General features: G+C 50.5%; 1 protein-coding gene across 5 annotated transcripts in view; it reads right to left on the minus strand.

The window, feature by feature from the left end:
- LOC100114159 (synaptogenesis protein syg-2) overlaps window positions 1-27,510 on the minus strand; it is a 190,106-nt gene that overhangs the window by 17,692 nt on the left and 144,904 nt on the right. For 3 of the 5 annotated variants that reach the window (XM_031928729.1, XM_031928728.1, XM_031928726.1), the window contains 4 exons: window positions 19,639-19,783; window positions 6,420-6,625; window positions 5,077-5,187; window positions 3,544-3,750 (listed from right to left, as the gene is read on the minus strand). In XM_031928729.1, the coding sequence (XP_031784589.1) occupies window positions 3,544-3,750; window positions 5,077-5,187; window positions 6,420-6,625; window positions 19,639-19,783 (669 nt within the window). The remainder of the gene's footprint in view (window positions 1-3,543; window positions 3,751-5,076; window positions 5,188-6,419; window positions 6,626-19,638; window positions 19,784-27,510) is intronic. The other 2 variants (XM_031928730.1, XM_031928727.1) reach the window with 1 other exon arrangement.

Consider the following 27,510-nt stretch of genomic DNA (forward strand, 5'->3'; position numbering starts at 1 on the left):
TCCTCCGCCTTCCTCGGACTATCTAGCTCGGCCTAATAATCTCCAATACGCCGTTTATGCGTCGCTTGTTTTCTCTTATTTTCCTCTTCCGCAAAAATGGTACTTACATCCTTACTCTTCGTACCGCGGATGCTGCGAGGGACCGAAGGCTCTTCATTGTGTTCCCGCGAGGATTAAGAAAATGAAAATACCCTACAATCCCTACCCTCCATTGGCGATTGAGCGCAGAGCTTTTCGCTCGATGACCTCGGTCCTCTTTACGTATGCGACTCGTTTACGCTAAGCTCAGCCCGGATGTCGTCTTGTTCGTGTTAGCGATCGCGCGGAAAAATGATTCCGAAGCTTCTCTACAGGAGCGAAAATTCTTTTCAAGAGAAACAATGAAAAGCAGTATTATCGCGTTTACAATGCGCAATGTTATCCCGCCACCCTGGTTTATTATTATATATAGTAGAAAGTTAGACAAGTTGCCAGATATGTGCAAATACGTAAGGAAAAATTAAGATCATTGATTCATGAAACTAAGTTTCATCTTATAGTATCGACCTCCCCTAACGTTTATTGTTATTTTTTTATAAGATTCCCCTAGGTTTTAGTCGAAATAATATTAGCTAATTATCTTCAACTCAAAAAGCTTTTAAATTTTTCGTAATCGCGCGGATTTAGTAGAATTTCCCATTCATGGTAAAGCGTTCGTTGTTTCGAGACTCTGCTGAATTTTGTACGTCCCGAGGACGAAGAGCGCCGCGGAAATACTCCCGGCGCGCAGCTCCGTGAGTTAGTCCAATGCCGCGAGCTATCGATTCTAGACTTGATGGAAAAACGCTTTTTCGAGAAAAAAAAGAAAAAGCGCGCTGCGAACAGTGGAGATCGCTTTCCTTGAGTGCAAAATAAGACTCCTCTCTTGCTTTTACCCGAGAATTTTCGCTTTTCTCCCCGCAGTATACTCCCTCCCTCCTCCCCCATCTTGTTTCCTATATCACACGAGCGCGCGCTTTTTAGCGCTCACTTATTCTCTTGTATATACATCCGAAGGTCGAGCAAAAGAAGAAAAAGACGGGGGAGGAGGGGGGGGACGCATATACGTATGGAAGGCGAGTTTAGTCGGTGCATCGGACCAAAAGAGCGGAGCATCGATTACGTTCCGGCCCAGCAATGCAAGCTCGCTTGCTTTCTCTCTGTTCCGCGTTTATTCGCCGTCGATTTCCAAGGCTTGGAGATTTGGTGATCCGATTTAGCAGCCAAGCTTCGCGCTAAATGGGGACGCAAACCTGGCACCCTTTTTCAATCGTCAACTCGCTTGTTAAAAAGCGAATGCTTTTCAAAACGAAAGAAGGGAGGAGACAAAGAGAGAACGAAGCTGCAGATCGAGACTGCAGGAAAAGCAAAAACTCAATCAACAGGGACAGATTTGTACATTTGATAAGGACTTGCGATTAATAATTTTTTATTCAAAGCTGTTTATCCAATTGATCTAAACAGATGAGCGTGTTTCGAGCTTTTTTTAGATAAATTAAAAATCCACCTGATTAAGTTTTTTCTGTTTCGTGTGTGGACTTGAGCGACTATGTTATACGGGAGAATAAATTTCCGCTCCCCAAGATTTAGAAGGGAATAGGACGATTGTAAATTTCCGGCTAGCGGGCTTCGGATAAGCCTGCAGTGTCTGATGTGTGTGTGTGTGTGTGTGTGTGCTCTATATTGTATGAAGCTACACTAGAGGGGAAGTCAAAGTTTCGTGCTTGGAGATAGTTAAGACATAACCTCATCGATATTTTAGTCCGGTTATTAGGGTTAGCTTTAGGTCGCGCGGTTATTAAGACTTGTCGCTAAATCACGATAGAGAGCTTGGGGGCAGCGGCACCGCTTGGAAATCGATTATCGAATGGCTGCTAACCGATTGGCACGATGTTTTAGTAGAAGGAGACGCAAGACGGCAAACTAGGCTAGAAAACCGAGAATTTCACATTATATACGAGGGCATCAGCTTTGCAAAAATGAGAACAAGATAAGTGTTCGCTGATAATATTAATCGCTTAAATGTATAATTCACGCTCAACGAATACTAACTCTGTACGCGACGTACAGCGTATATAGCGATGCCGCGCTTATGTCCTGTGTAGCTAGAAAACGTATAAACGTGTAAACATAAACTCGTACAGCTCGGTTGATGCTGTGTATACGGTTAGGTCGACTGCAAATGTAGATAAGAACGAGAACGGTTGTGGACCACCGGGGAGCACTCGCTTGCGGCTTTTGCATGTCTTGCTGGTAAATATGCTTTAATTCTCGTTTTTATTTTTGCGTGCGCTCCATCGCGGCAATTGCGATTGAAAAAATGTCCCCCTCGAAGCGTATCGGAAGGTTTCTTTTGGTATCGCTTCATCGTTTGCGCAGCGCTTCGTATAAAACCGAGGCTCTGCGGAGTTTTTATTTTTCCGAAGTAAAACTTTTCGTCCTGCCAGCAGTTGAGTGAAAAAATCGATTTAATGCACGCCGCGTGTACTTTCTGAAAAAGTATCATTTTGATTATGCACGCAGGCGACTCGGCAAAAAAGGCTTATATATGCCAAAATGATAGGGGGATTTATGGCGTGCCCCCTCTCTCTTTCTTTCTGTTTGAGCAGATAAATATTCAAGTGAAAAAAGCTGCCGAGGGGTTTTCCGCTAGCTTGCGAGCGCTCGAGAGATGGCTATCTCCGAGAAGTACGCGCGACCTCAACTGTACGCCGACGCAAATAATGCTGCCGCGTAGGGCGTTAGTGCGTGAGTGTGTGCGGAGAAATATTTGATCAATCATACGGCTGGATTATGGCAAATAAAGAGAGAGTGTCTCGCTTTAGATTGAATACTGTATACCATGTTTTGTTCACCTTTTGTTCAAAAAGTATTAGAAGTCTTTTCGTTTGAATGAAAAAATATAGGAGCCTCTCTGTGATGGATTTTCTGTGTGCTCATGCGAGAACCAACAGAAGAATTACAGCGATATCGTTTGAGAATCTTTCGTCCAGGTGAATAGTGCGCGGATTTTTTCATGTTAGAGATTTGCGCGAGTTTGCTTACTTCCCTTTGTTAACCAACCTTTGTTATCGTGTTCTAACTGTCAATTCGATATGCAAGCATCAGAAGCGATTCAATCCACAGAGCCTGTGAATTTCGACAATGTTTTCGTTGTCTGGACGTCGCCGAGTCTTTGACCTGAGATTAATGGCAACGATCTGTATCGGGACGTTAATACGCTTATCCACGCCCTGCGGCGCGGTTCAGTGTTTCTTTTTCCGAGAGCTGAATAATCTAACTATACTTTATTCCGCAAGATCAGACTCGCGATGGCTGCTTGTTATTAAAATTTTCGTTGATAAGAATTTTTTCGGACTAATTTATGCGTGCTTTTTCCGGCGTCCTCTCGAAGTTTGCTGGGCTGCTATTCATTATTTGGCCAGATGAAAGTTTCGTTTTGTTTATTTCTCATAGCAGAGTTCCCTGTGACGGCGGGGGTGTGTCAGCTCTCGTGTTGATTGAAAGCAAAGTGTATGTACTCACGGTGCATCTCGATGGCAACGGACGTGGAGACGGGAAGGCTGATGTTGTTGTTGGACGCCTGGCAGGTGAATTTCGCGTGCAGATGCGTCCTGCTGAGATTCTTCAGTACCAATGTGCTCCGCCTGGTCGACTGTAAGTCGCCCGGGCCGTCCTTGGCGTCGAGGAGCTCCCGGTCTCGCCACCATCTTACCGCTGGCTCGGGTCGTCCTGAAAGCATTCGTTTAATTTCGTTATTCTCGCACGCACGTGATCAAAGCCGTGGAATTGGGTCGAAGCAGAGATCACGTTTTTCGGAATTGGCGTTGGCCTCGCGGCTCTCCGAGTAATCGCTGCTTCGTGATGGGGTCTGATACGGCGTACAATTAATTTGATGTAGTCACGTGCTTGACCTCGCTGTATTTTCGGTAATTAGCTGGCTCTTTACTGCCTTTGTACGAGTCTTTATGTGCGGGTATTAAAGCACAAGGGAGGCCGACGGGAAGGGTGCGCACGCGTTGTCGACAGTTTTATTACGTGTCTTCTCCCCGCACCGCGACGGCTGATGACTCGTTAATGTCGTAGAAAATCTTCATCGCAAACACGCCGCGAACTGATGCTGTATCGTTTTTATAGGCACTGCCGCGCAACAGATCAGAGGGAATGAGCGAGATTCGTATAACAAGAATATATGCCGCTCGCTATATTACACGCACGGATCCTCTGACCTTCTCCGCAGCAAGTATATACTGCTGCAGGTTACTGGTATATAGACTTTACGCGCGAACGTCGAGTTGGCGCGCGTTGTTCGCAGCCGGTGGGCCAACCATGACACACTCCGGCCATGTAGTAGACGCGTTAATTCATAATTCATAATGGGCTTTGCGTGCGAACAATTCCCAAAGGGAGGCCCGGGCTGTACGCCGGCGGAATAAAAAGAACGAGCGGCCGGAGGGATAGGGACAGGGATACGAGGGAGATGGATAGACTCTGGACAAACACAACAATGGCTTCATTATTTTTACATGCTGCACCGCCAGCTCTGCCGCGTACGATATTGGGCTATAGTTAGTTTTTCTTTCGTAGCTTCTCTTTTTTTCTTTTTTTGTTGCAGCTGATCGATTTTATTAATTTTGCCAGAATATCAGTTACCGAATTTATTCCTCTACCCGCCAATACTCTGTTCGGTGATCGGGTAAACGAATTGAGCGCCGCTTTTCATGCGACTAAGCGATTCGTTTGAATACGTCGAAAACGCGCCGCGTGGCATATAATATATGCTTTTGTATCGCTACATATAATGGTCGACAAATACCTACTGTGCTTAATATGGCTACTTCGACATACCGGCTTTATGGGGTTAATTTCGAGCGTAACTACAGGGCGTAAAACGAAATACGTCATTGCGCAGAGCAGACGGTATGCAGAGCGCGCCGTTAATAGCGCGCGATAAATGCGAGAGGTCTTTCGGTCGGCCGGACGAGCAATAGTTGGCTGCCCACGACGAGCCTTTCGGGCTTTCGAGCTAGCTGCCAATTAAAACGCTCTCAGTTTTACCTCCAGTTACGAGACAGGTGAGTCTCATGTCGCCGCCCTCCACGTAAGGTCCAGCCTCCGATTGCACGGGTTTGCCCTGTTCGTCGATGATGTTCGGCTTGACGGGTGGAACTGGAAGAGAAAAATAGCATCAGTAGAATCCTTGTCTAATTTGCGCTTCGAGCAACTTGCAGGCGATCGGCCGTCGGGCAAGTGGAAACTCGGCCATAACTCAAGAAATTCCAATAATACCCTACCGCGCGCAGACGTATCGAAAGAAATAGAGGTGTATATATAGAGGGGTGTTAATCTTCGGCGAGAGAGACACCTCGCGCGCGAAGTGTAGCTGCAGGCCGGGCCGCGGCCGCAAAAAGGAATCCGCTCAATTTTTTCCGCTTTCTCGCCAGCGTTTTATTCCGTCCGCCAGCTGCCAGCTGCCGGGGAAAAAGAGGGACATTGATTTACGGGCCGGCCAATCAACGTCTACTTCGGTTTCTTCGCGGCCTCTGCATGCAATCGGTCTCTCTCAAATGCGCAGCAGCGCTCCGCAGCGATAGCGCCCCGGCCGGGGCCCCTAATGACGCCAATTTCGCGCGAGGGGCGCATGGCTACACATACCTATATACCCGGCCCGCTGCCGCGATCCGACCGCCACGCGCGCACACACGCTCGAACTAGGTATACTCATACGCAGAACTTGCTGCTAAGAAGGCTGTATAACAGTGCGCGAGGGGCTGGCGCGGCGGGCTAAACGAGGCGAGAAGGAAGTTATCCGAGTCAGGGCTTACAAGCGCCAAGTCGCTCGCTGAACTTATATATGTACATACACGTTCCTTCCTGTTCCTTTAAGGCCGCGAGCTTCGGAACACGGGCAAACACGCACCTCAAAGGCGGAATAAGAGAGTCGGGGAGATAGATTACAAGCTCGGAAGCGAAAGCACTGGAAACGGGTCTTCGAATCCGGAACGTCGAAGTGGCCGCTGCATGCGGAAAAAGAGACCGCGGAAAAATCCCGAGGCCCTTGTGATGCGCTCTACGCGCGCGCGCGCGCGCGCGTGTGTGTGTGTACACCGTGCATAGATTTATGCGCATGCATGAAGCGCTCGTACAGCTATATGTGCAGTTCCACACTTCTTTTTGATTCTCTTTCGCGTGAGCTATCGTGCGGGCGCCACATCACGGAACGCTTACGGGAGGCTTTCGGAACGCGAATCCTTTTTGTGCGGAGCATTAACTTGAAGTTTCTCTTTAATTAGCGCGACGTGAAAGAATTTCGCAAATTACTTTTGCGGCAAAGGTTCAAAAGTAGCGTTATGAATGGGTATCGCTGAAACTCTTTCGATGATCAATCATCGAGTACTCACTTATAACGCTGAGATGGATGCGCGAATTCCTCGTTGGATTCTTCATGAAGTCAACTCGGCACCTGTACTCGCCCTCGTCGGACTTCTCCACGCGGTCGATTCTGAGATTCGTCGGCTTCTTGTCCGTCACGAAGTACGCCCGCTGGTGCAGATAGTCGGCCATCCACTGCGACGGCTGACCCGCGTGCTTTCCTCTGATGTCGTAGCTGAAACAGGGCGTGAAAACACAAGACGGTCATTGAGGATATTCGCATCAGGAAGGATGACGCATATGTTGTATGTACAGAGACTAAAAGTCATGAATGACCAATAGGTTGCTTCCGGGGGGTAGGCTGGTAAATACACGCTTGGACGCGCGCATGTGTGCAGATCCGCTCGAGTTTTCTCCAGCCGCCAATGCTCGACGCCCGCCAGAGCATTGCGCCCACTACACAGTCATCCGCATCGAGCATTGTGTCCGCGTTATTGTCTACAACGGGGCGGGCACGCGCGCGCTGATTTCAGTCGGCCACAGTGCGGCCCCCGCGTCAAACAGCATTCGATTCGCAGAAATCCCCGATGTTTTCCGCGTGTACTGCTGCTGTCTTCGATCGGCCGTCCGCGCGCGTCCGCTGTCGCGTCGTGTCGAGGCCCTTTTTTCAACAGTTCCGCGTTGCCGAACATCGCGTCGTGTTATCGGCGCCTGGCAAAGTAAACCTATACTGCGCCTCTGCGTGTCGCGCTAATGAGCGCGAAAAGCTATATCGTAAGAACTTTTTCCCATCGATTTTGGAAAACGGGAATAAATTTCGATAGTGCGCATAAATTTGCCTCTCGAAGCGCTATTTTCTACTCGACGTTTCCCGGGAGGGCGGTTAATTAATTATCGAAAATTCAATTCTCGGTTACGATTCCCTTGCGAGTCTCGCTCGCCAACAGATCGATGCGTTAGTTTAGCATGTCCCTCTCTCTCCCTCTCTCGCGCGCGCGCCCGACACGCTCGTATAATTATGAACCGAGTGCGTTCGCGCGGAAAAAGCTCGTGTAAAAAGCGCCCGCGCGCGACCGTCGCCGTCGTCCCGGAATTGATAGTCCGCGCCGCGGGTCGCAGTCTGTATACAGCTAGCTGACAAGATTAACTACGGGCTAAGTCTCCGCGGGTACGAACAAAAGCCCGAGCTGCTTGGTACATAAATACGTGCTATTCTGCAGAGGTTCTTTTCGGTTGCATCAAGTTTCGATTCGGTAAGTTCATATAGAACCACAGGAGTGTTGCGCGCGCCGCGATCAATGCAAAGTTCCATAGCTTATTTCGGCTCATGATTGCAGTTCTAATCCAATTTTCAGATTAAGCCCCGCACCGCGAGCTCCATCCCGCAGCGCTATTTATAAAGCGAATCGTCGATAAGTGAAATTTTCCGGGAGAGCGTATACCATCCGGGATCAGCGAGCTCCGTCCACGTAATTCTCCGCTGGATTCTAGTATGGGGAAGAGGGCCGCGCACCGAGACTCTTTTCCTATCCTACGCTATGTACTCGGCACTGTCTCGAGCGCGCGCGACTTGGAGATCGTCCTCGTAATATTTCGCGATTTTCAATCACGTCTCTTGGCAGCGGCGCCCACCGTCCTTTCTCTCCCGTATATAAGCTTAAGCGCAGCTCCGAGCGAGCGAAAGAGAGAGACTCTAGCCTTGGCTATCGATTTCGCGAAATCGACGCCGGGCAGGCGCTGGTCGCTCCTCGGGAGACGCAGCGCAGCAGCAGCAGCCGGGAAACCGCGTCAACGACTGCAAAGGAAGAGAGAGAGAGAGAGAGAGAGAGAGAGAGAGAGAGAGAGAGAGAGAGAGAGAGACAGAGGGAGCGCCGAGATAGAAATTCCCAGCTACTCTTGCTCGCGAGCCGCTAGAGAGGAGGGCTGGCAATTTCCGAGTCCGTCCCTGTGCCAAGAATTTCAGTGCGGCGCTCGCTACTTTTATACATGCCGGAGAACCGCGAGGAGACAGGAGTTTGCGCTATACGTGGTGCGCGTCGCTGCTCGAGAAAAGCGAGCTCGAAGGATCTCTCCCCGCTCGCTCGGGCCGGAGTGCCAAAGCCAGGGCGCGGTGTAAAGTGGTCTCTCCGGTGGCAGCCCGCATCCTGCCCGGGCGTGTGCACAAGGCTGCTCTAGCTCTCGTCTTGCGCGACTCTGCGGCGAGTTACGGCAGCGGCGACGATTTGCATATTCATTAAATGCTCTCCCGCGGTAGGTTATATAGCCGGTCGCGCGCACCAAGCGAGCGAGCAACCAGCGCCGCGAGGCGAGCCCACCCGACGACCTGCGGCTACCGTCTCTGTCCGTGTGAGCGCGCCTCGTCTGCACACCTGCGGCGGAATACGAGCCTCTGCCGGGGATGCATGCAGATCGGACTCCGCGCGAACGTTCTTTACTGGCGAGGGAGAAAAGCTCACGGCGTTCCCAGCGGCCCGTCGAGATTATGCATTTTCTTGTCGATCGCGGTGGCGCCGGCGGATAAGGACCGCGACGACTGAATATTAATGATGGCTGTAATAGTTTGTAAACTGCTTGTCACGCGGATCGTGCATCGTGCTCGACGCGTTTCACTCTTTCATATCCTTTTACGTCCATGTAAGCGTGTCGCGCGTTGCATTACGACTGCTATCACGAACTCGCGAAACTCGCGCGAGTCTGCCCCGTGCACTCTCACGCCTGAAATAGATAAGACTATCAGACGACCGTGCGGGGAGGAGAGTAGCCGTGCATAATGCAAGCCGCGGGGATCGTGACGTAGCCGGCCCCAGGTAATACACACGCTGAGTACCGCGCCTCGACGCGTAAGTGCAGCGCGCAGTTATATAGCCTCTCTCTTCGCGCTCCTTTCATTATCACGCGAGCGCGGCAGTGCACTTGGAGGCGCGCACCTGCTTCTTCCACGCGGCTTCTATAAGATAATAAGAGGAGGCGCTCGATCGGTCGATCCCGCGTATTCTGCGCCTCCGGTATGATATATTATCCACGCCTAGAGTCTATATCAGTAGCGACTGTAGCTCCTCTCGCCGACGCTTGCTTTTTCGTCTCTTCCTGCCGCGCAGGCGATGGCTGGCACCACTATATGCATGCGCAGCTTGACTGCGTACGCCACCGTGTCGCACGCGCGCCCTAATTGCCCACCAGCTGAGTCAGATGCGCGTCGGCAAGTTTTTCGTCTAAAGTCACACAGGATGTAGTTGCCGTTTGTACGGCACCGAGATTTCAGCCCCTCGACGTCCGCCGTCGCGAGATAACGATCTTTTCTCGCAGTAGGTTTCATTAGCTGTCGTCGCTCCTCGTCCTCGATTCTCATCCGGCGCAGCGTATAACGCATAGGCGGCTTTTATCAGCGGCGGCAGCAGTCTCGGGCTCATTTTTGCATTATGAATTTTCTCGTCGGCGCTTTATTGGCGAGTGCGCGGGCGAAACTTTTAATTACGCGCGAGAGGACTTAATTAATCGCGCGCGCTGTTGACGACGGTTACGGGAGAGGGGAGGGGGGTAGAGAGAGAGAGAGAGAGAGAGAGAGAGAGAGAGAGAGAGAGAGAGAGAGAGAGAGCAGAGAGCGCTTGCCACCCTCGGATCGATCGCCTCGCCGGCTATTAAGAATTCAGTCTCGGCGTACAAATCTGCGCGCGCGCGTGCACGTGGGCACGAGCTCGCATTGCAATTAACGCGCGCGGGAGGCTGAAGCTTTAGCTCGCGCGCACTTAATAATTGCGAAATTTATCGCGCGCGCCAGTTTTTGATTGCGGAGAGCAAAGGGAGTTCCAGGCGCGCGCGTTTCGTAATGAATGGCCTTAACCGAAAACCGATAAACGTCGCCTTAACTCATACGCGCGGACATTATGTCTTTATTTAGGGCCGCGCGCCCCCGAGCGCTGGAGCATCTGAGCGCCGTGTGGACGACCGTTTGCGTGTGTGTAATATCGCGGCCGAAAGAGTCGTTACCGATTACCGGATAGCGTCGACCACACGAACATCTGCACAGCGCATTGTACGACGGTGCGTGCGCGAATTAGGGGCGAGTCGCGGCCTGACCAAACACGGGTGTTACTACTCGCGAGAATCAATGGCCCTCGTAAACTCGGCTCTTTTTCAACGCAGACCGCACTGTCGACCACGTCCGCTCTTCACAGACATCATCCTCCCGCGCGGACGCGCACGCATCGGGCTTTCTCCGCACCGACGATTCCGACGTGATTCAGTCGCAACCCGCCGCTTTCTTTCATCCGACGCTGCTCCACTTTTCCCTTTCGTTTCGCCCGTAACCGCAACTCGCAATCATCGCACACACACACTTACATACGCGTGCTCGTCCGCGAGATGGTCTGCCTCGTCGGCTCGTAAAAGGGAACCGGCGCGGCGGATCGGCCGCGTACAAATACTTCGCACGAGTGGCCGCCGTGATTATGACGTCCTCGGGCTTTTCGAGCGGCCTCGCTCTCCGGAGTTCTGTCTCGGGCGCGACGCTATCTCCATCACCGCCGGCGCGTATACAGTCGCGCTGCGCGTAGGTAAAGCTTAGCCGGCGGCGGTAGTCGAAACAATAATTACTGCGAGTCGTTAACGCGGGCGCAGTAGCCATAAATGCTTATCACCTTGAGAAACGACTGGCTTCTACCCAGTCTGCCTGATGATAAAATGTGCCCCAGCCCGCGTGTATATAGTCGCTGTAAAAGGGCAATATCGAGGCGTAGTTTCGTCTCGCTCCGCGAAGAAGCCTGCACTTACCTACGCGTTCGCGCTATCGTTTCGCGGACGCAAAGTCGTTTGTCGCTTTAATGAAAGAGTCGCGCTGCTGGCGGCTCCGACGTCGAGTTCCGCGAAATGTCGTACTGTGTACGCACCGTCCGACGCCACGAATTACTATATACAAGCGAGCGTTATCGCAATTTTCTTTCGTGGAAATTACCGGGCAATTCAGCCAATGTCGTGAAAAATCGTCCTTGGTCAATTATCTTGGCATCAGCTCGTTATAATAAAAGCTCCTCTCAATAAGTCAGCGGTAGGCAGCAGCGGGACTACTATTTCGACCGCTGGCTACTGTATCAGCAGCAGACGCTGAACGACGCGGTCGAGAAAATGACGATGATGAAGTTCGGCCGAACGAATCGCGCGCCGCAGCGGCAGGCCTTTAATCATGGTCGAAGCCGGAATCGATGGAAGCGAAAGAGGCGATGCAGCTGCCGGACAAACGACGGCTGTGAATCCAAGGACGCGCGCGCGCACAAGGTCCGCTCGACGAATCCCGTAATTAACTGGAAATTCGTATACGAAGAGGCTCCTTCGTCCGCTCGGCCATCACGCAATTGCCCACCATGCGCCGACTATTTCTATAGATCGGCGGCACGACTGAATGCACGAGAGAAGTGGAGAGTAGAGCGAAATGCAATTTGCTGCCCGCTCCGGATATCTCTCTGTCCGCGTTTGTGCACGTGCAGGCTGCGTTGGCCCGTCTGGCAGATGAGCTAATGCCACGCGAATCAGCTCTTATGGGTGTGTGCTGGGAAATGAAAAATACAGGTATGGCAATCGGATTTTTTTCGTATTGACTGTAGTAGCTCGTCTGAAGTAAAAATCACTCGGATCACTTTCAATTTTTATTTGCCGTTGGACCGCACTTTGATACAATTTAGCGCAGTGCCAAAGGCCCTTCTCGACCCCATTTACTCCAACACGATCTACTATTTCTGTCCACACTTTGAAAGGGAGCTTAGGAAATATAGAGGGATCTATAATGAAATATTTAATTATGCAGCTCGCCGGGCAATTATAATATTAGAAGCAATACGAGGTTATTTTCATAGCTCGGTCGAAACGATACTTCTCGGAGCTACGGTCGATTGATCATCGGACAATTTTTAATTAACCGACCCGCACACGTCAAGCTTAAACTGCGGAAAGCCTGTGAATATCGCATTATCATCTGTTTGGCGTCGTGCACGTACACGTGGATTATTAATTAACAACTGCATGCGAGCTCCGCTTTTCTATATAATAGCAACAAGTACCCATTGCCGGTGAGTCGCTATATTTTGGGCGAAATTTGGTGCGCAATGCATTCGAAGCAGCGACAGCGCGGATCACGCTACGTTTTATATATCAGGCCCGTTTGTCGGGATGCAAATTACAAACGGCATCGAAATGCGATTTCCCAGTCTCGTAGAGCTCCCGGGCGATAACGAATAAAAATAGCGTGATTTTCATCCGATTTCGTCTCGTCTTTTACAACGTCATTACGCTCTGCTATCTCGCTGACTGCATGTTTTGAATAGTCAATGTGATTAAATTCGGCCGGCGGCGGCGTATCCCCCGCAGCGACGAGAGCGCGAGCATTTCGCAAGGGGAGGGGTGCCGTAGTCCGTATTGTTTTTTCGAACTTGCAGGTAGAACGCGCTTTTCCGCGGGCTTTCGAAAGCTTGTCGAGCCCGGCAAAGAGTACGTTCGAACTTGTTTAGTTTTTCCACGAGTTTTCCGGCACGCAGCGCGAGAGCGAGATGGGCGACAGAGCCGGGAAACTGAATTTCCGGAAACTCGATACGAAGCAATTTCCTTAATACGCGTCGGCATCAGAAGTACTCGCGACGTGCGCGCACATACACATCGAAGAATTCTACTGCGTGGCCATTAATCAGCGGCGTTTAATGAGCCGACACCGTCGAACAATAGGAGTCGCGCGCGCGAGCGAGAGAGAGAGAGAGAGAGAGAGAGAGAGAGAGAGAGAGAGAGAGAGAGAGAATGAGAGGGAGAGGGAGCTCGACATCAATTAGCGGATTCAATTGGTTGCTCGACTAAACAGCGTTCATTCAGCGCTCGGTTAACGTGGGCGGCTTCCCACTTTACGAGCGCGCTTGCATCCGCGAAGAAACGATAATTCTTCGCGTCGGCAAGACGAACCGTCGTAATTTCCATCGGCTGCGCGGAGCGGCGCCCAGCTCGACGCTTGTTTCGCGCCAGCAAAATCCAATTCCGTACTTGGCTGCCGTGAGACGGCTTCCAAGCCCCGCGTACACGTTGACAATGACGACGCTCGTCGCGGTGGATATATACTTATGCATTTATATGGCGAAGAGAGAGAGAGAGAGAGAGAGAGAGAGAGAGAGAGAGAGAGAGAGAGAGAGAGAGAGAGAGAGAGACAGACAGAGAGCTATAAGAGAATAACAAGCGAAACGGAGATAGACGGCGCCTCGAGGGTCTCGCTATTTGCGAACTGAACGAGCGATTGCTCTGTATGCGGGGATTGGATTAGAGTGTCTATTAGAGCCCGAGAGCAGAGAGCAAACGTGCGGCCGCGGGAGAAAAAGTTCAGGATAACCGTGCCGCGCGCGCAGCCGAATGAGCTGATAACGCGACTATACTTCTGATAGAAATGCGTTTCCCTTGCTCCGCCCGAAAGAAGTAAATATCCTGGCGCGCTATACGGATTCATCGGAGCAGAAAATCATACCTAATAACTGGGAGCGCGAGGCAAGTCGTAAAACGACGAGTGAAAAGAGCAGCTAGCCAACGGCCGGAACAGCGAGATAGTTGGGGCTGCGCAGGCGAACAACGATCGCGTGACATTGTCTCCCGTGAAAACGAGGTTTCGGCCTTAACCATGTATAATGTACTCTGGCTCTCTCTCTCTCTCTCTCTCTCTCTTTCTGCTCTGGTTCGTTCGCCGGCGTGCGCTATCTTCTCCATTATGTGTCGGTGTGTGTGTATGTGTGTGCGCGGCTGCGGTACCCCCCCCCCTCTACTCCCCTGGCTTCTGGTCTTTGCCGGGCGCGAAACAACCGGCCAAATGAAGATACATCGCTTTCATTATGAGCTACCTGGGCGCTTTCTCTGTCTCTCCCGCTCTCTTTTCTTGCCCGCTTTCCCGTTCACGGCAGCTTGTACACCTCGTGTTTCCGCGTCATTTAATGTCCCGTGACATCTTGGAAGCCGAGGGGGGAAACGCTATCTCGTGTGCGCCAGCCGCCTTGATAAAACGTCCGTGGAAATTAAGGGAGCGCAGCGTTTCTCTCCTCGCCGCGCGCCAGCGTCGCTGATTCGAGCTGTCACTCTGGGGGCTTCTTTATTTTCGGCGCGCGGGATGTGGCTCTATTGCCACGCGATCAACTCGCGAGAGATTTTCAGCGAAAAAAGTCAATTACGCCTTCATGAATTTCGAAGCGTGACTCGCGTCGGCCAGTAGAAGTAGCCGAGTTTGGTCGGCCATCCATACCGCGCTGAGATTTATTAAATTACGCGCGCGCGTTGCATCCCTCGGACAGAATTTATGGTCCATAAAATAAATGGGAAACTCTCGCGTTCATCGCAGGTTAACGTGATCAACGACTTCTCGATGATTCGTCAAACTGTCTTTGGCGGTATAGAGGCTCTCGTCCTAAACCGCCTCTCGAAGAGATATTCGTTCGAGTGATTCTCTCATTGGACATCTAGTAGCACTACTCCGTATACAAAATTCACTGCTGAGTTACGGCCTAAAAAGAAGTTGGCCCTCACGGCGTGCGTGAAAAGTTGAGTGCACTTCCGGCAGCAGAGCGGAGGCCGCGTGTACACTCAATATGCAGATTTTCCCATGAATTTCCAGATTCAGCCGGCAAAGCGATGCGCGTACGGGCGATTTATTAGAGCGTGCGCCAAGAGAAAGCCAAGAAAAGAGCCCGGACGCGGGGGAAAAAAGCGCGCGCGCGCCTCGCATTTATCTTGTTCCGCGCGGCGGCTGCTACCTCTCGCGGCTCCTGAAAAATTTCCGCATGCCCGTGTCGAAATCTCGAAATATTATACGCACGCAATCTACGTGTAAATTTCGGAGCGAACTCCTCAGCTCTCTTCTGCGGCCCTCGCGAGTTGGTCTCATTAATTCGGATCTTTTGACGAGCGAATTGTGCGAAATGAAAGAGCCTGCGTGCACATTAAAAACTTGCCACTTCCCGGGCCCTCTTATTCCGAAATAAGCGATAACGGCGTGTGTCTTGTAGTTCCCGCTTCGTCAATTAGCACAAAGCCGAGTAGTAAGCGGTTGGTTCCCTCAGCTCGCGTAATTAGCTCGCGCCCTCTCGTCGATCCCCCATGAATAGCGCTTCGTTTCGTCAATTGATCGCAGCCGCACCTCTGTACAATGGGCGGCAGAGACGATCGCGCTGCCGCTCGTCTATCGCCTTGTTAATTTATTGAGCCGAGCATGCCCCACGGCAAACGGCAGCCAGCCATTATTTTAGCCGGGCTGAAAAGAATAATAAAGTATGCGCGCTCGGCGATTTCGATGCCGGATATTTATACGCCGAGCGCGAGCGCAGCGCCCGATTTAATAACTCCATTTGCTCGGCGGCGCTGCGAGCGGGGCAACATTATTCAAAACACTTTTTGAACAATGAATCGGCTGCTGGTGCTGCTGCTTCTGTGCGCATGAATTTTCATTCTGCATTCAGCGCTCGGGAGAATAGAGAGAAGCTGCGGGCCAGAGAGACGCGCAAGTCGTTAAACGTGCAGCCCTTTTTATTCTCCGCACCACTCGACCGTATAGCATATTTGCTTTTAATTTGTTACATTCGATATGTGCAGCAGCGGCTTTCTCATTGGCCGTTTCCGCTGCATCGCGCGAGCCCCTCCCCTCCCCCGGTTATTGATTATTTTTATTGCCCTGCTCCCGTGTTTTGTATTTACTCTAGCCGCGCTTCCTGTTTGCGAATAAAACGATGCTCGCGAAATTCTGCCTGTACAAACCTACAAGTGCCGTTTCCGCAAAAATCAATAGCCCGCGCTCTAAGCTTTTTTCTAAACGCTCTGAAGAGGCCAATTATAACCCGTGGTATTATGCGAGCGAGTAAAAAAAAAAGAAAAAAAAACGAGGCTGGTGACGAGCTCGCTGATGAAATCAGCTAGGATTCGGGGACGCGCCCGCGGCTAGTTTGCATCACGCGAGAGCTGCGCTATCGCACACGTATACACACACGAGCGCCGCTCGACCGTTTGCCCGATAACGCGTCGTTGGCCTTCTTTCGCTGCTTTCACTTTGTGTGGCTCTGTGTGCTTGCGCGCTAATTTGTTTATGTGCTTTTGACACGGAGCAAAGTGCGTGCGAGCGCCGCTTATATTTTCGCAGAGCCGGGAGCTGTTGCACGCGAGTCTCTGTGGACTGGGGTATAGGTTATAGTTTTCTTCTAATTCATTAAAGGGATGTTGGAGCAGAAAACACTGTTTTCCTACTCCATATAAATAACTTTTTTAATAAAGCGTGCAATAAAAAGCCGACTAGATAGCGCTATTAAGTTAAGCTTTAGGAATCATTAAGATTTAAACTAGCCTTTAATAGGGTATCGCGACAAAAAGGAGTACAAACTCCGAAACATATGAATAACAATCGCCGAAAGTACGAATGCTTCGGAGTTAAGTTACGAGCGATTGAAAATAGAGCGACGGCGCAGAACGAGTTTCGATCGCTGGCGGGCTATTACGGCGCGAGTTAGTAAATTGCGCTTGTAACGTTCATTTTGAACTCACGCGAATTAAACTTTTACGCATTGCAAAGATTTGCGCGCATCCGGGATTACCATGAGAATTCTGTGATTCTGCGTTTAGTTGGGTCTTCGGTGCAAACCAACTACTGCGCGGCTGATAACACTGCGGTATCGAGTGCAGCTATCGTTCGAGACTACAGTGCAGTGCAGTACAGTAATCAGGAGGTTCGCGAGTTGCGCCGCCGCGCGGCAAACGCGAGATTTCGGTAAACGCCCTAAATAGACAAAACTAATCCGTGAAGAGGCTGGGCGCGTCTGGCTGTACGCGTTCGCTGACGCTCTAGTTATTCCAGCACGAAATATCCTGTTTATTTTGCTTGGAAATACCTGTTGGGTAAATATGGAGCAAGCGAGAAAGAGAGACAGAGCGTGAGAGAGTTGGAGGGGAGGGGCGTAGGCGGCATACGCACACACGACTGGCAGACTTTTTATTGTTTATTAGAGAAACGATTTCCCGCGGCCTCGCGCCCTCCGCATAAATATGCATGCTGCGAGTACAGAAAGGGGGGGATGCAGTCGCTGTATAGGAAGCGCCGAGGGGAAAAGAGGCTGGTGAAAGCACAGGCTGGTTATATGCGCTGCACGTGTATATATGCAGGCCGGCAGGAAAGCGTACGCGCGTGCATACGATACGGTTATGTGCTTCGTAGGTAAAACAACATTCTCCGACCGAAAGCGGAAGCTCTCCCCCTCCCCCTTTCTCTTCCCGCTCCGTTTTTTCTTTTGCTCTTCCTTTCCTCGCTCTCTGTCTGTTGATCCTCCGCGCGGCGTTGCGCAAATTTCCTGTCTGCCTCTCTTCCTCCTCCGTTGCGGCCCGAGTATTACGCTGCCCTTGCACTCGTGTTTATCCGACAAAAATTATATATGCCGCGTGTTTAGCATAACAATCGCGCGCTGATCCTCCCTTAGCCGGCGGGCACGCGAAAATTCACCTCTCGCGCAAAACATTTTTGCCTCGCGCATTCTACACGCTGCAGCCTCCCTCGCCCCCTACGCCGCCTTCTCCTCGACCTACTCGTCGTTGTCGTCGTCGCCGTAGTCGCTCCCCCTCCCCTTCCGTGAATTGTTTCGCGAATCATCGAATTACCGGCTGCACAAGTGGATAAAGTCGGGCTCGTGCAAACGGAAAATGCTTCCGTTTGCTCTCGGCCTCCCGTCGCATCGTCGACGACCTCGTTGCGCTCTCGTATAAAAAAGCGTAACGCTCGGAGCGAAAACTCTCTCGATAGCGTTTAATGAAAGTTCAGTCACGCGGACGGGAATGCGAGAATTTTCCGAGCCAGGAAATTTCATCAATGAAATAACACGAATGCGGCAATGGCGGTGGCCGTTGAATATGAAATCGGAGTTGGTCTGCTAACAGGAAGATCTTTTGATTATGCGCAATTTGCAAATGGGCGGCTTATAATTTTGAGGGCAAACTTTGGAAACGTATAACTAAAATTTATCTTATTATGCAAGCCTCAAGGTTGTTTACTATTCAATATTGCCAAATAGCGCGCATGGAGAACGAAAGACTCTTTAGTGGCAGATGTAATCCCTGACTTTAAATTTATAAGTGTCTCGGATTATCGACGATTCAATTTAGACTTACCGAGTCTAATCTACTATAGACATATGGAATATATGTCAGCGTGTGAGCCGTACAGGCTTTAAAAGAGCTTTCGCACGTGAAGCATCAAGAGCAGTGCACGCTCTCTCTCTCTCTCTCTCTCTCACACACACTCTCTCCAGCACAGTTGGCTCGCTACAGCGCCGCTAATAAACAGGCCGGTTTACGTGTGTCCCGCGCGTTGACGGGCCAACAGCAGCAACAGCGTCCATGAGAAACGCCCGGCGTTATTACCTGTTGACACGCGCCTCTTATTACCCGGGCCCTATATACGGGCCAATCGATATGCCGCTTTGCCGACGAAGAAAGAGAGGCAGGAAAGAGATAGCAGCTCCCCGCGCGAGCGATCCCGGCACTCTGCGTGGATGTGTGCACACACATAACGTATACGCGAGCAAGAAGAAAAGCAGTCTTATCGACTCGTTCAACGGCCGATAGTCACGTCGACGAGGTAATTTTTAGCGCGCGCCCGCCGGCGGCTTTCCATCAGATATCAGCCTCTCTCTCTCTCTCTACAAGCGATGTCTCGCCGTCCCCCTGCTACGTCTCTCTATACGCTGCAATAACCGTTTATACGCGTCGGCCCTCTTCATCGAGTCGTCGCGATCGACACTTATCGCTATTTTGAGTGCTGTTCTAACGCCGCGCCTTCTTCGCCGGTGGCCTATTCCGCGCGGCCTCTCTGTACTCTTTTATTCAACGCTGACCATTAATTCAACCGCGGACGCGCGCGCGCAAGTGTATCGCGCGCCGGACGCCGGGAGGTCAGCAGAGATTCCTTGATATAGGTACTCGGCTTCGAGATTGATATTAAGCCCGGCCGAGGCTGGTGGTGCTGCCGCTGTCCCGGCTCGGCCTGGGCAATATTTCACGAGTATTTTAAGTGGCTATGACGGGGTTGAATGTACCCACTCGGCTCCCCGCGGCGTATGAATAATGTTTCGCCGCGTTATTTATAAAGCCCAGTAAGTTTTTTTTTCCCTCGCGAGCTATTCGCGCCAGCGGCGGGCGTGTGCTTCAATGTAAGACGATACTGTGATATGTATATATATGTGTACAAGGATTGAAGAGTAATTGTTCTGAACTCACCTGAAAATGGGGTTCACGTCTTCCTTGTACCAGACGACGAGAACGTACGAGTCGTTGGGCGTTGGCGGTCGGATGTCGCACGGCAGCTCGGCCGTGTTTTCAAGTACTGCATTGGCGAGTTGCGGTGGTCCTGCAACAGGAAATACTGATCGGATAGTCGCCACCTGAACCCAACGCAACACAGCGCTACTTCTTGCTACCAAACTACCATCTATTACGGTCAAACGTGCAGTGCGCGCTACATGTTATATAGGCGTTATAGCTACATTAACGGATCGTGCCACTCTTATTTTCCAAGCGTACAATAACTGATGTATTATACGGTGTGCGCGAAATTTGAAAATCGTAAATTCTTTTGACGGCTTTTAATTCGCGCATTATAGTTTTCAACTGGGCTCTTCTGCATCATAAGTCGCCGAAGATGAATTATTCAAAAACGGGCGTTTAACAAGTGGCGGCGCTATGTTTACTGCAAAAAAAGGGAAGCGAGAAGTATAGGCGCAGAGACCAAGGGGAAAGCTGTGATAGCGCGCCACAGCACAAGGAGCGCGGAAGCGGAAACGGATGTGAATATGTCGGCTGTAGGACTCGAGACTAAAACTGGCAGCGTCTCTGAAATTTACGAACGGCTTGCCCCTCCGAGCGCTTTTAGAGTCCGTCCGGTTCTCGTATTTTCTTGCGCAGTCTGCTAGTGGCCGCCCTAGTCAACCGCAAATTTTTTAGCCTCATTCCGCCTTCGCTGTACTACATATACGTATTATACATCTATGTACATATACGTCCGGCAGTAACTTTTTCCGTGCGACTGCAGGCGCATACGCCGGCTACTGCGTCTACATCTCGCAATTATCCAATTCTTATCAAATCTACCATGCGCCGGCTCCGCGATTTATGTCGACCACTTGCGTCCCGAAGAACTCGGCACAGCCCGAAATGGCCTCGAACTCTTTTATATCTCCGCGTTCCTCCTTCCCTCGCTAATTTAGTTCCTACGTCCGATGGATATCGCGTAATTGCCTTTAGACGGACGAGCTGCGTTTTCGTGATTGATATTTTTATCGAGCTGGAAATCGAAAAATAATTTACTTTTGGCGCGTAATAAAAATACTGCGTCGCCGGCGTCTGTACCGGCGAGGGAATGTTTTTTCATAAAATTCCACTCGAGGCTATGTGACGTAGCATCATACAAAACAGCGTTTTCTTCCTTTGAACAAATAGAAGATAGAAAATATATCGCGTACCGAGATTCATACAGTCGTTTTTGCCATTTCCCAGAATTTTCATCGAGTTTATCGAGCCGCGCAATCTCGCTAACGTCATCATTGTTGATTGCGTGTTCGCAGTATAGCAAAGCTTGCAGCGAAGAGAGCCGCGCGGAGTTTGTCCTTTAACTCTTCTGAATTTCCCTGGCGAACTGCGTCTGGAGCGTAGAAGAGCGACTGAAAAGCGTCGAAACCTCACAGTTCGAATCTTTTCCTTCGCGCTGCAGCGATACTATATAATCTGGCCTTTTCCCTTCCCGGGCCATTTGCTCGTGACTCTGAAGCTCTGACGTGTGCATTTTCTTGCATCCGCGTCTTTCTTTTAAGGCGATCTCGACCTTCCGCGGACACCGAGCTTTGCCCACTCGTTTACGTAATTTGTAATCGAGAAACACAAGGGTGTGTTGACATTTTTCTCGTCTCCTTCGGCACGACCTTGTGTATGTTCGCAGACAATTTTTTACCTGAGAATTTATTATTAACGAGCCAGAGCTGAAATAACAGCTAGTTTTTTTTTGTACTTAATCGTGGTAATGCGAGGTTCTTGTATCGTATCTCGTGCAGGTTATTAATTTTCTCAAGGTTACATAGACGCTTTGGCTATAGCTACGACGAGAATGATCCAAGACCCATACTTTGCACGGAAAAACTGTTGAACGCAAGCTACACGACGAAGGAAGTTGTTCCGGACACGGAGTCCTCAATTTTCGTACGTTTTCCTCACATGTATTCAGTGCAAACCGTGATTATCCTCTGCTTATCAATGAAACATTTTTCTTACATCCCCGAGAGGAGAGCCTCAATGAGCTCCAATGTGGATTCCCGGTCGCGTGATACTGTCGCTTCTTTGAAAATGTTTCATGGCCCCCGGCTCTTACTTCGCGAACTTCAAAGAACTTTTGACCGCGCGCTCTATTATTTACGCGATTCGCTTTTTTTCCGTCTTTTTTCTCAAGATGAGGTTCAAAGTAATGGCTCTTCAATCATCCCGTTCTCGAAACCACATTCAGCAAAACGTTTCAAAGTGCACCTCGAGGAGTCGAAGGAAAAAAGAAAAAGCAAAGGAATGAAGGTGCATACCTAGATTACGCGCGAGCGCGCGATGTGTCGTTAACCTAAAAACTCCATAATTCCTTCATCGTCTAGTTATGCAGGCTGGCGGGAAACAAGATTCCTTATTCAATATTCATTGTTAATCTACCCGAGAAAACCGCGCCAGCGGAGCAAAGTAGGCCACGCGTACCATCCAACAGGATAATTAAGTTCTCTCCTCTATAGCTTTCGACGAAAGAAAAATTTTCTGACGTTCTAGACGTTGTTTCCCCTATACGAAGGAAGATCCATCAGGTGCGACAAGTGCTACTTGTGTCGGATCGCCAAAGACATCGTCATCATAGGTACCCTCCGGCGTAACCTAGGGCACATACGCACAACCTCCGCCAGCGCCTCGTCTCTTCTGGGTATGGCGATGGCGCCGTTACCGTCGAGTTTTACTGCGGCGTTCTGATCTCGACCGGAAATTGTGCCGTATCAAGACACGACGAAGGAGGCGTCATACCCTAAACCAAGAGGAACAACTCTCCGGGCTCTCGTTTGATCGTTTTTTTGCCTCGACGCTTCGACCCCCCAGCTTGTTCACGCGCGTGCGTCGGGGAAAATTATTGAGGAGCCACGCGGAGTGCTCTGGCCATAGCCCGGCAATTTCGCGTTTCGCACAGACTACGAGGGAGCCTCGACGCATGAAAAGTTAATTCGCTCTTGCCTACAGGTTGAGAATTCGGAAAGTTCATCGCGCGAGGCCGTCCATACGCTCCTGCGCGCGTGTTATACACGTCTGAAAGTTTTACGAATGCGCCGTTAGACGCAAATGGTGATGCGCGAGTCCGCGAGCGGGAAGAGTGAATTTTTTAAGGGCATGCCCTGTAAATAGCGCGACGAATGGCTTACTTTGGCGCTCTGAAAGTTTTAGCAGAGGAGTCTCGGGTAGACGTCTTTATCATTTTTTTTCCTCGCGACGGTTTCGTCGCAGGATGCTTTTTAAGGCGGCGCGCGCTCTATATACAACTGATTAATATTAGAGTGTATTTGTCGGAGCCGAGTCCCGTGGGAATAGCATACGAATGGCGAAGAGCGTCTCATGTACGGTGGAGATTTGTAAAAGCGATGGCGGCGATGGTGAAAAATCAGTCCCAGCGATCAGCGTTCACTTCAAAGCCCGCCTAGTATAGTAACTATTTCGCCTTTATATCTAGCGACAAGGCGCTTGCATTTGTAGCTCGCACGTAGGGCACTGCAGTGCGGGCGGCCGCCGCGCCCCTACGCCACTTACAAGACAAAGAAAACCGAAAATCAGTGTTAGCTGCAGACCAGTGCAGCGGCGACTCGGCGTCGACGGCTAAGCCGATAATCCGCGAGTCAGACGGTGTCGAGAAGCCGCACAACTCGGCTTTAGCCCGTCGGCTTGTGTGCCCCCACAGGCGCATATATGCACGCGGATACGGAACCCCTTGCCGACCTGAAACCGATCTGCATCGCATTTCTGCGTCGTTTGTTTATTTCTATGGCTACACGCTGCTCGCGGCTTTTCCGCTCAACGGATCCGCGCGCGATATTGCTATAATGATAGGAGAAGAGGAATAATCGAATTCGATGGACGTGCACACATGTGTAACGCCTAAGTTTAGCATGAGACTTTTCGCGGATCTTTGTGCTACATAGTATAGAAGTGTCATTTTATCTCTCTCATACTCCCTCGCGCACCTGTACACACGCGAGCAGATGGAGCAGCGTCAGTCGGGATCTTCCTCTTGGCTCTGTAAATAGCCGGCTCCTCTTCCTTTTTTCTGCGCAGCCTTTCTCCATCTGTGCAACTCGAGCGCGGATGCACACGCCGAGCTATCGCCGATCGCGCGTTCCCCGGGGAGGAGCGCCAACTGTCGATTCGCTCGTCGCGGCGCTACTTTTTCCTTTTGCGGTTGCCGCCGTTGCGGGCCGATCGATGCTCTAGCAACCTCTGTCGCCACGTCGCGACGATCTGTCCTCTGCTTCCGCGGGTTAGCTCGAACCTGCGGGGTCGTCTTGATTTCCCGGTCCCGCTGTTCATCATTCAGAGTGTGAGCAAGCCAGAAGATTGAGTTTTTTTTTGTTTAAAAATATTTTTGAAACGTCCGTTATTCTGTATATATTTACAAAAGAATGATTGCGATAATATATCGAATGTATCGAAATGTATATCGAATCACATGTTCCTCGCCAATTATTTTTGTTCCCAATACGTTTTCAAGCTATAACACTGAAAATATTGAGAGTGTACGTCGCGCCTGCGCCAGTGATGCTTTGAGCCAGACAGCAGCTTCGCGGTACATAACCTTAAAATGGCACAATCCCACTTAAAAGTTTCGCTTTCTTCGTCATATCCGACTTGATCTTATGCGTCATCTGATAGGTCAATCGAAGAAAGAGCACGTTTGATAATCAATTTCAAATTTAAATTTGCATTTTGGATTGGCTTTCGTACGCATGCATGAACTCTTAAGCTCAAAATCCAATAGATGAAAACTAGAATGCGCGAAACTCGTCTAAAGTCGCTATAGGAGAAAAGTTCAATTGATGACTTTCTTCCTGCTGTCATCTATAATTGAGTTATTCTTCTGAAATCAGATCGTACGTCGATTGAGTAATTACATTTTCGTCGACGAATTTGTAACAAGCGATAAATGATATAATTCAGTAAAGTTTCAATACTTGCAAATTTGACTAAATATCGGTTTCATTTTAACGAAAAAATTAAATTTGCAAGGTATGAGTGAAGTGGAGTTATCGATAGGAGTTTATGATTTGAAACTGGGTCATGCAGCTTTTTCACACCTGCAGAGGTGGGTATAGTCGAATTTCACCAAACTTTAGCCCTCCTTTTCACTCGGTAACGTATCTACTTCGGGGCCGGTTTGCTCGAAATCTACACCGACCCTTCGTCTAGCCTTTCCTACATGCACACACACACACTCTGAGCTCTTTAACTGTCATTAGAAACTTTCGGATTTACGGCCAGCCTATCTCACAGCCGAGAAAAGGCTCCTCGCGCTATTCATCGATAAGACAATAAAATCTATCGGGTTCCTTAAAGATGTAATAGGATTACCCTGATGAGACTCTCCGCCTCTCTTCTGCCGGGCTATATACACGTCAATCCCGTTTAGAGCTAAATCTCTCTTCCGGTCCAACTGCTCTCTCTCTCTCTCTTTCTCGCGCGCGCGCGCGCGTATATAGGCTAGCGGAGCTTTGTAACTGCTGAGCCCGAGACTCTTTCCTCGATGCTGGCTTTAAGGCGGGCGGAGATTCATGCAGTCGATTCGCCGGGGCGATAAGGAGCGGCCGCCGCCCTCGTAAAGATAGAAACGCCGAGATACCTTGATACTACGCTCGGGAGGTGCGAGGAGCGAGGAGAAATAAGTTCGTCGATTTGGCTATAAATACGCGTGCCGCTGTCACTCGAGCTGGAAAATCCATTTCTGCGTGGGCCCCGTTGGCCGTCATTGACCGGTTCTTCCGAAGCTGCAGCTCCTGGCACATCGATCTCCGCCTTGTCTTCTAGATTATTTCGAGGGTTTAGCTTACGTCTATATGATAACGGGCAGCTGCCTCGCTTGCTGAAAACTTTTAGACGTACTACACACCGTTGCATACGATACTAGAACCAAAAACGCCTTTTTATCAGTGCAGTGCTCACAGCTGAGAAAAGGAACTGTTGCATCGAGGAGAGCAACATTGCTTGATACATTCAATTTCCTTTGATTGGGGCAATTTTATTGCTCGTATAACCGCGCGACAAGAGCGATCTACGAGTGAAATTCGCCCCCCGTTATACCTCCTTGCTCATCTCGTCCCCGCGCTATGCTCCTTCAAAACTTAAGCAAGCTAGGGATATAGCGTGCTTCATTTCCATCATGCAGGGCTTCCAGCACCCGTGGCGTAGAAGCAGCAGCAGTGAGGTTCGCGGAATTGGGATTACCGCCGCGGATCGCTTGGAAACTAACCGCAAGACGCCGCCGCTACGAACCGACCGTCCGCTTTCCTCCTTTCACGCGAGCTGGTGAGCAGGGAGAGGGAGGTGCGGGAGGTGCACGTCGTCCTCATCTAAGTTTCCTCGCTGCGAGCGTGCACGACGCCACACTGGCCGACGAGCGACTGTTCGCTCCTCAATCTGCAGCGCAGCAGCGATAGTTTTCGCCTGCGTTCGATCTCACGCACCGCTTTCTTCTATGATTCTCTCCGATGAAGAACGGTCGGGAGCCTGTGCGATCGAGCCTCGCTCGACGACGTTATAAAGTTAAATCTTCCGGCGATGAACCCCCTTCGACAGAGGGGGACGAATTCGAGATAGGCTCGCATACCTTGCCGGCCTCGCTGGATTTGGGGACGCTCGCGGATGACGGAGAAAACGCGCCGAGGAGCGACGGTATCTCTTAGTCCTGCTTGCGGTATCGAGCGTATCGGAGCGAGGGAGAGAGCGACAGATCCGAGCCTTGGGGCGAGGAATTCCCGTCACGCGAGTAGAAGCTGACCCGTCGGTGGAAACAATAAGCCTCTCGCTACGTGATGCTCTTGCAGGGAGAAAAAGGAGCATGTAATAAATATAGGGCGCTCTTTCTGCTCGCCGTCTCTCCTCGACCCAGGAGAAATCATTTCTTGCCCCTCGCCTGGAAGGAGTTGGCCGAGCGACGGCTGACCAGTATCAGCTGGTGTACTGGACTCACGCAAATGAAACGGGATGGCCGGCGAGGTCGAGCATGAAATCTGGATCGCTGCTTCGGAGATTCGAGATTCTGCTATCGCATATGTATAGACGGATTCGTCCGAGGATCAAGCCCCCCCCCCCCCATGCCTTTTATTTCGTCAACACTGATGTAGAACGAGAGAACGCGGTCGAGCCCGTTTTACAGAGCCGTGAACCGATAATACACAGCTCTGTTAAATTATTCACGCGCTGACGCATCAGTAAAATTTTCATCGGCTCATTGCATATGAACTGATGTCTACAATGAAATTAATAATTAGAGGCGATATGCCGATAATCGCTTGGAGAATTATACAACGGCGGAAAATTGCAAATTCATTGTTTGCCGGCTGCGCTCGTCGTTAGCCTCGGATCGGCCAGTCGGCGGAGTTATTTGTAATCAACTCGTCTCTCTCTCTCTCTCTCTCTCTCCCTCTCTCTCTCTCTCTCTCCCTCTCTCTCTCTCTCTCCCTCTCTCTCTCTCTCTCTCTCTCTCTCTCTCTTATACAGCAGAAATCGAGCCGAGCGAAAATCAGTTGGCCGCGAATAAAAATTTAATAGAACCGACCTAACGACGAATCAATGGAGGCGAAAATATTCAAAGTTAACGGCAGCGGCGGCGTTGGTCGGAAAGAGGTCATTTGACCGGCGCGAAGGGTCGTCGAAGCGGCGAGAAGGAGCCAGAGAGCAGGAGAGAGCCGTCGAAAGGAAGAGAAATGAGAGGTACGGGTTTTCGTGTGGTGTCCCGGCCGTGTGGGCCGGCCGCAAGATGAAAAACAAAAGTGCCCAAGAAGTGCCACCTACTGACCGAGGCGAGTCGTACAAATAGACTCT

The sequence above is a fragment of the Nasonia vitripennis genome, chromosome 4 (genome assembly GCF_009193385.2).
Source record: "Nasonia vitripennis strain AsymCx chromosome 4, Nvit_psr_1.1, whole genome shotgun sequence".
Taxonomy (NCBI): Eukaryota; Metazoa; Arthropoda; class Insecta; order Hymenoptera; family Pteromalidae; genus Nasonia; species Nasonia vitripennis.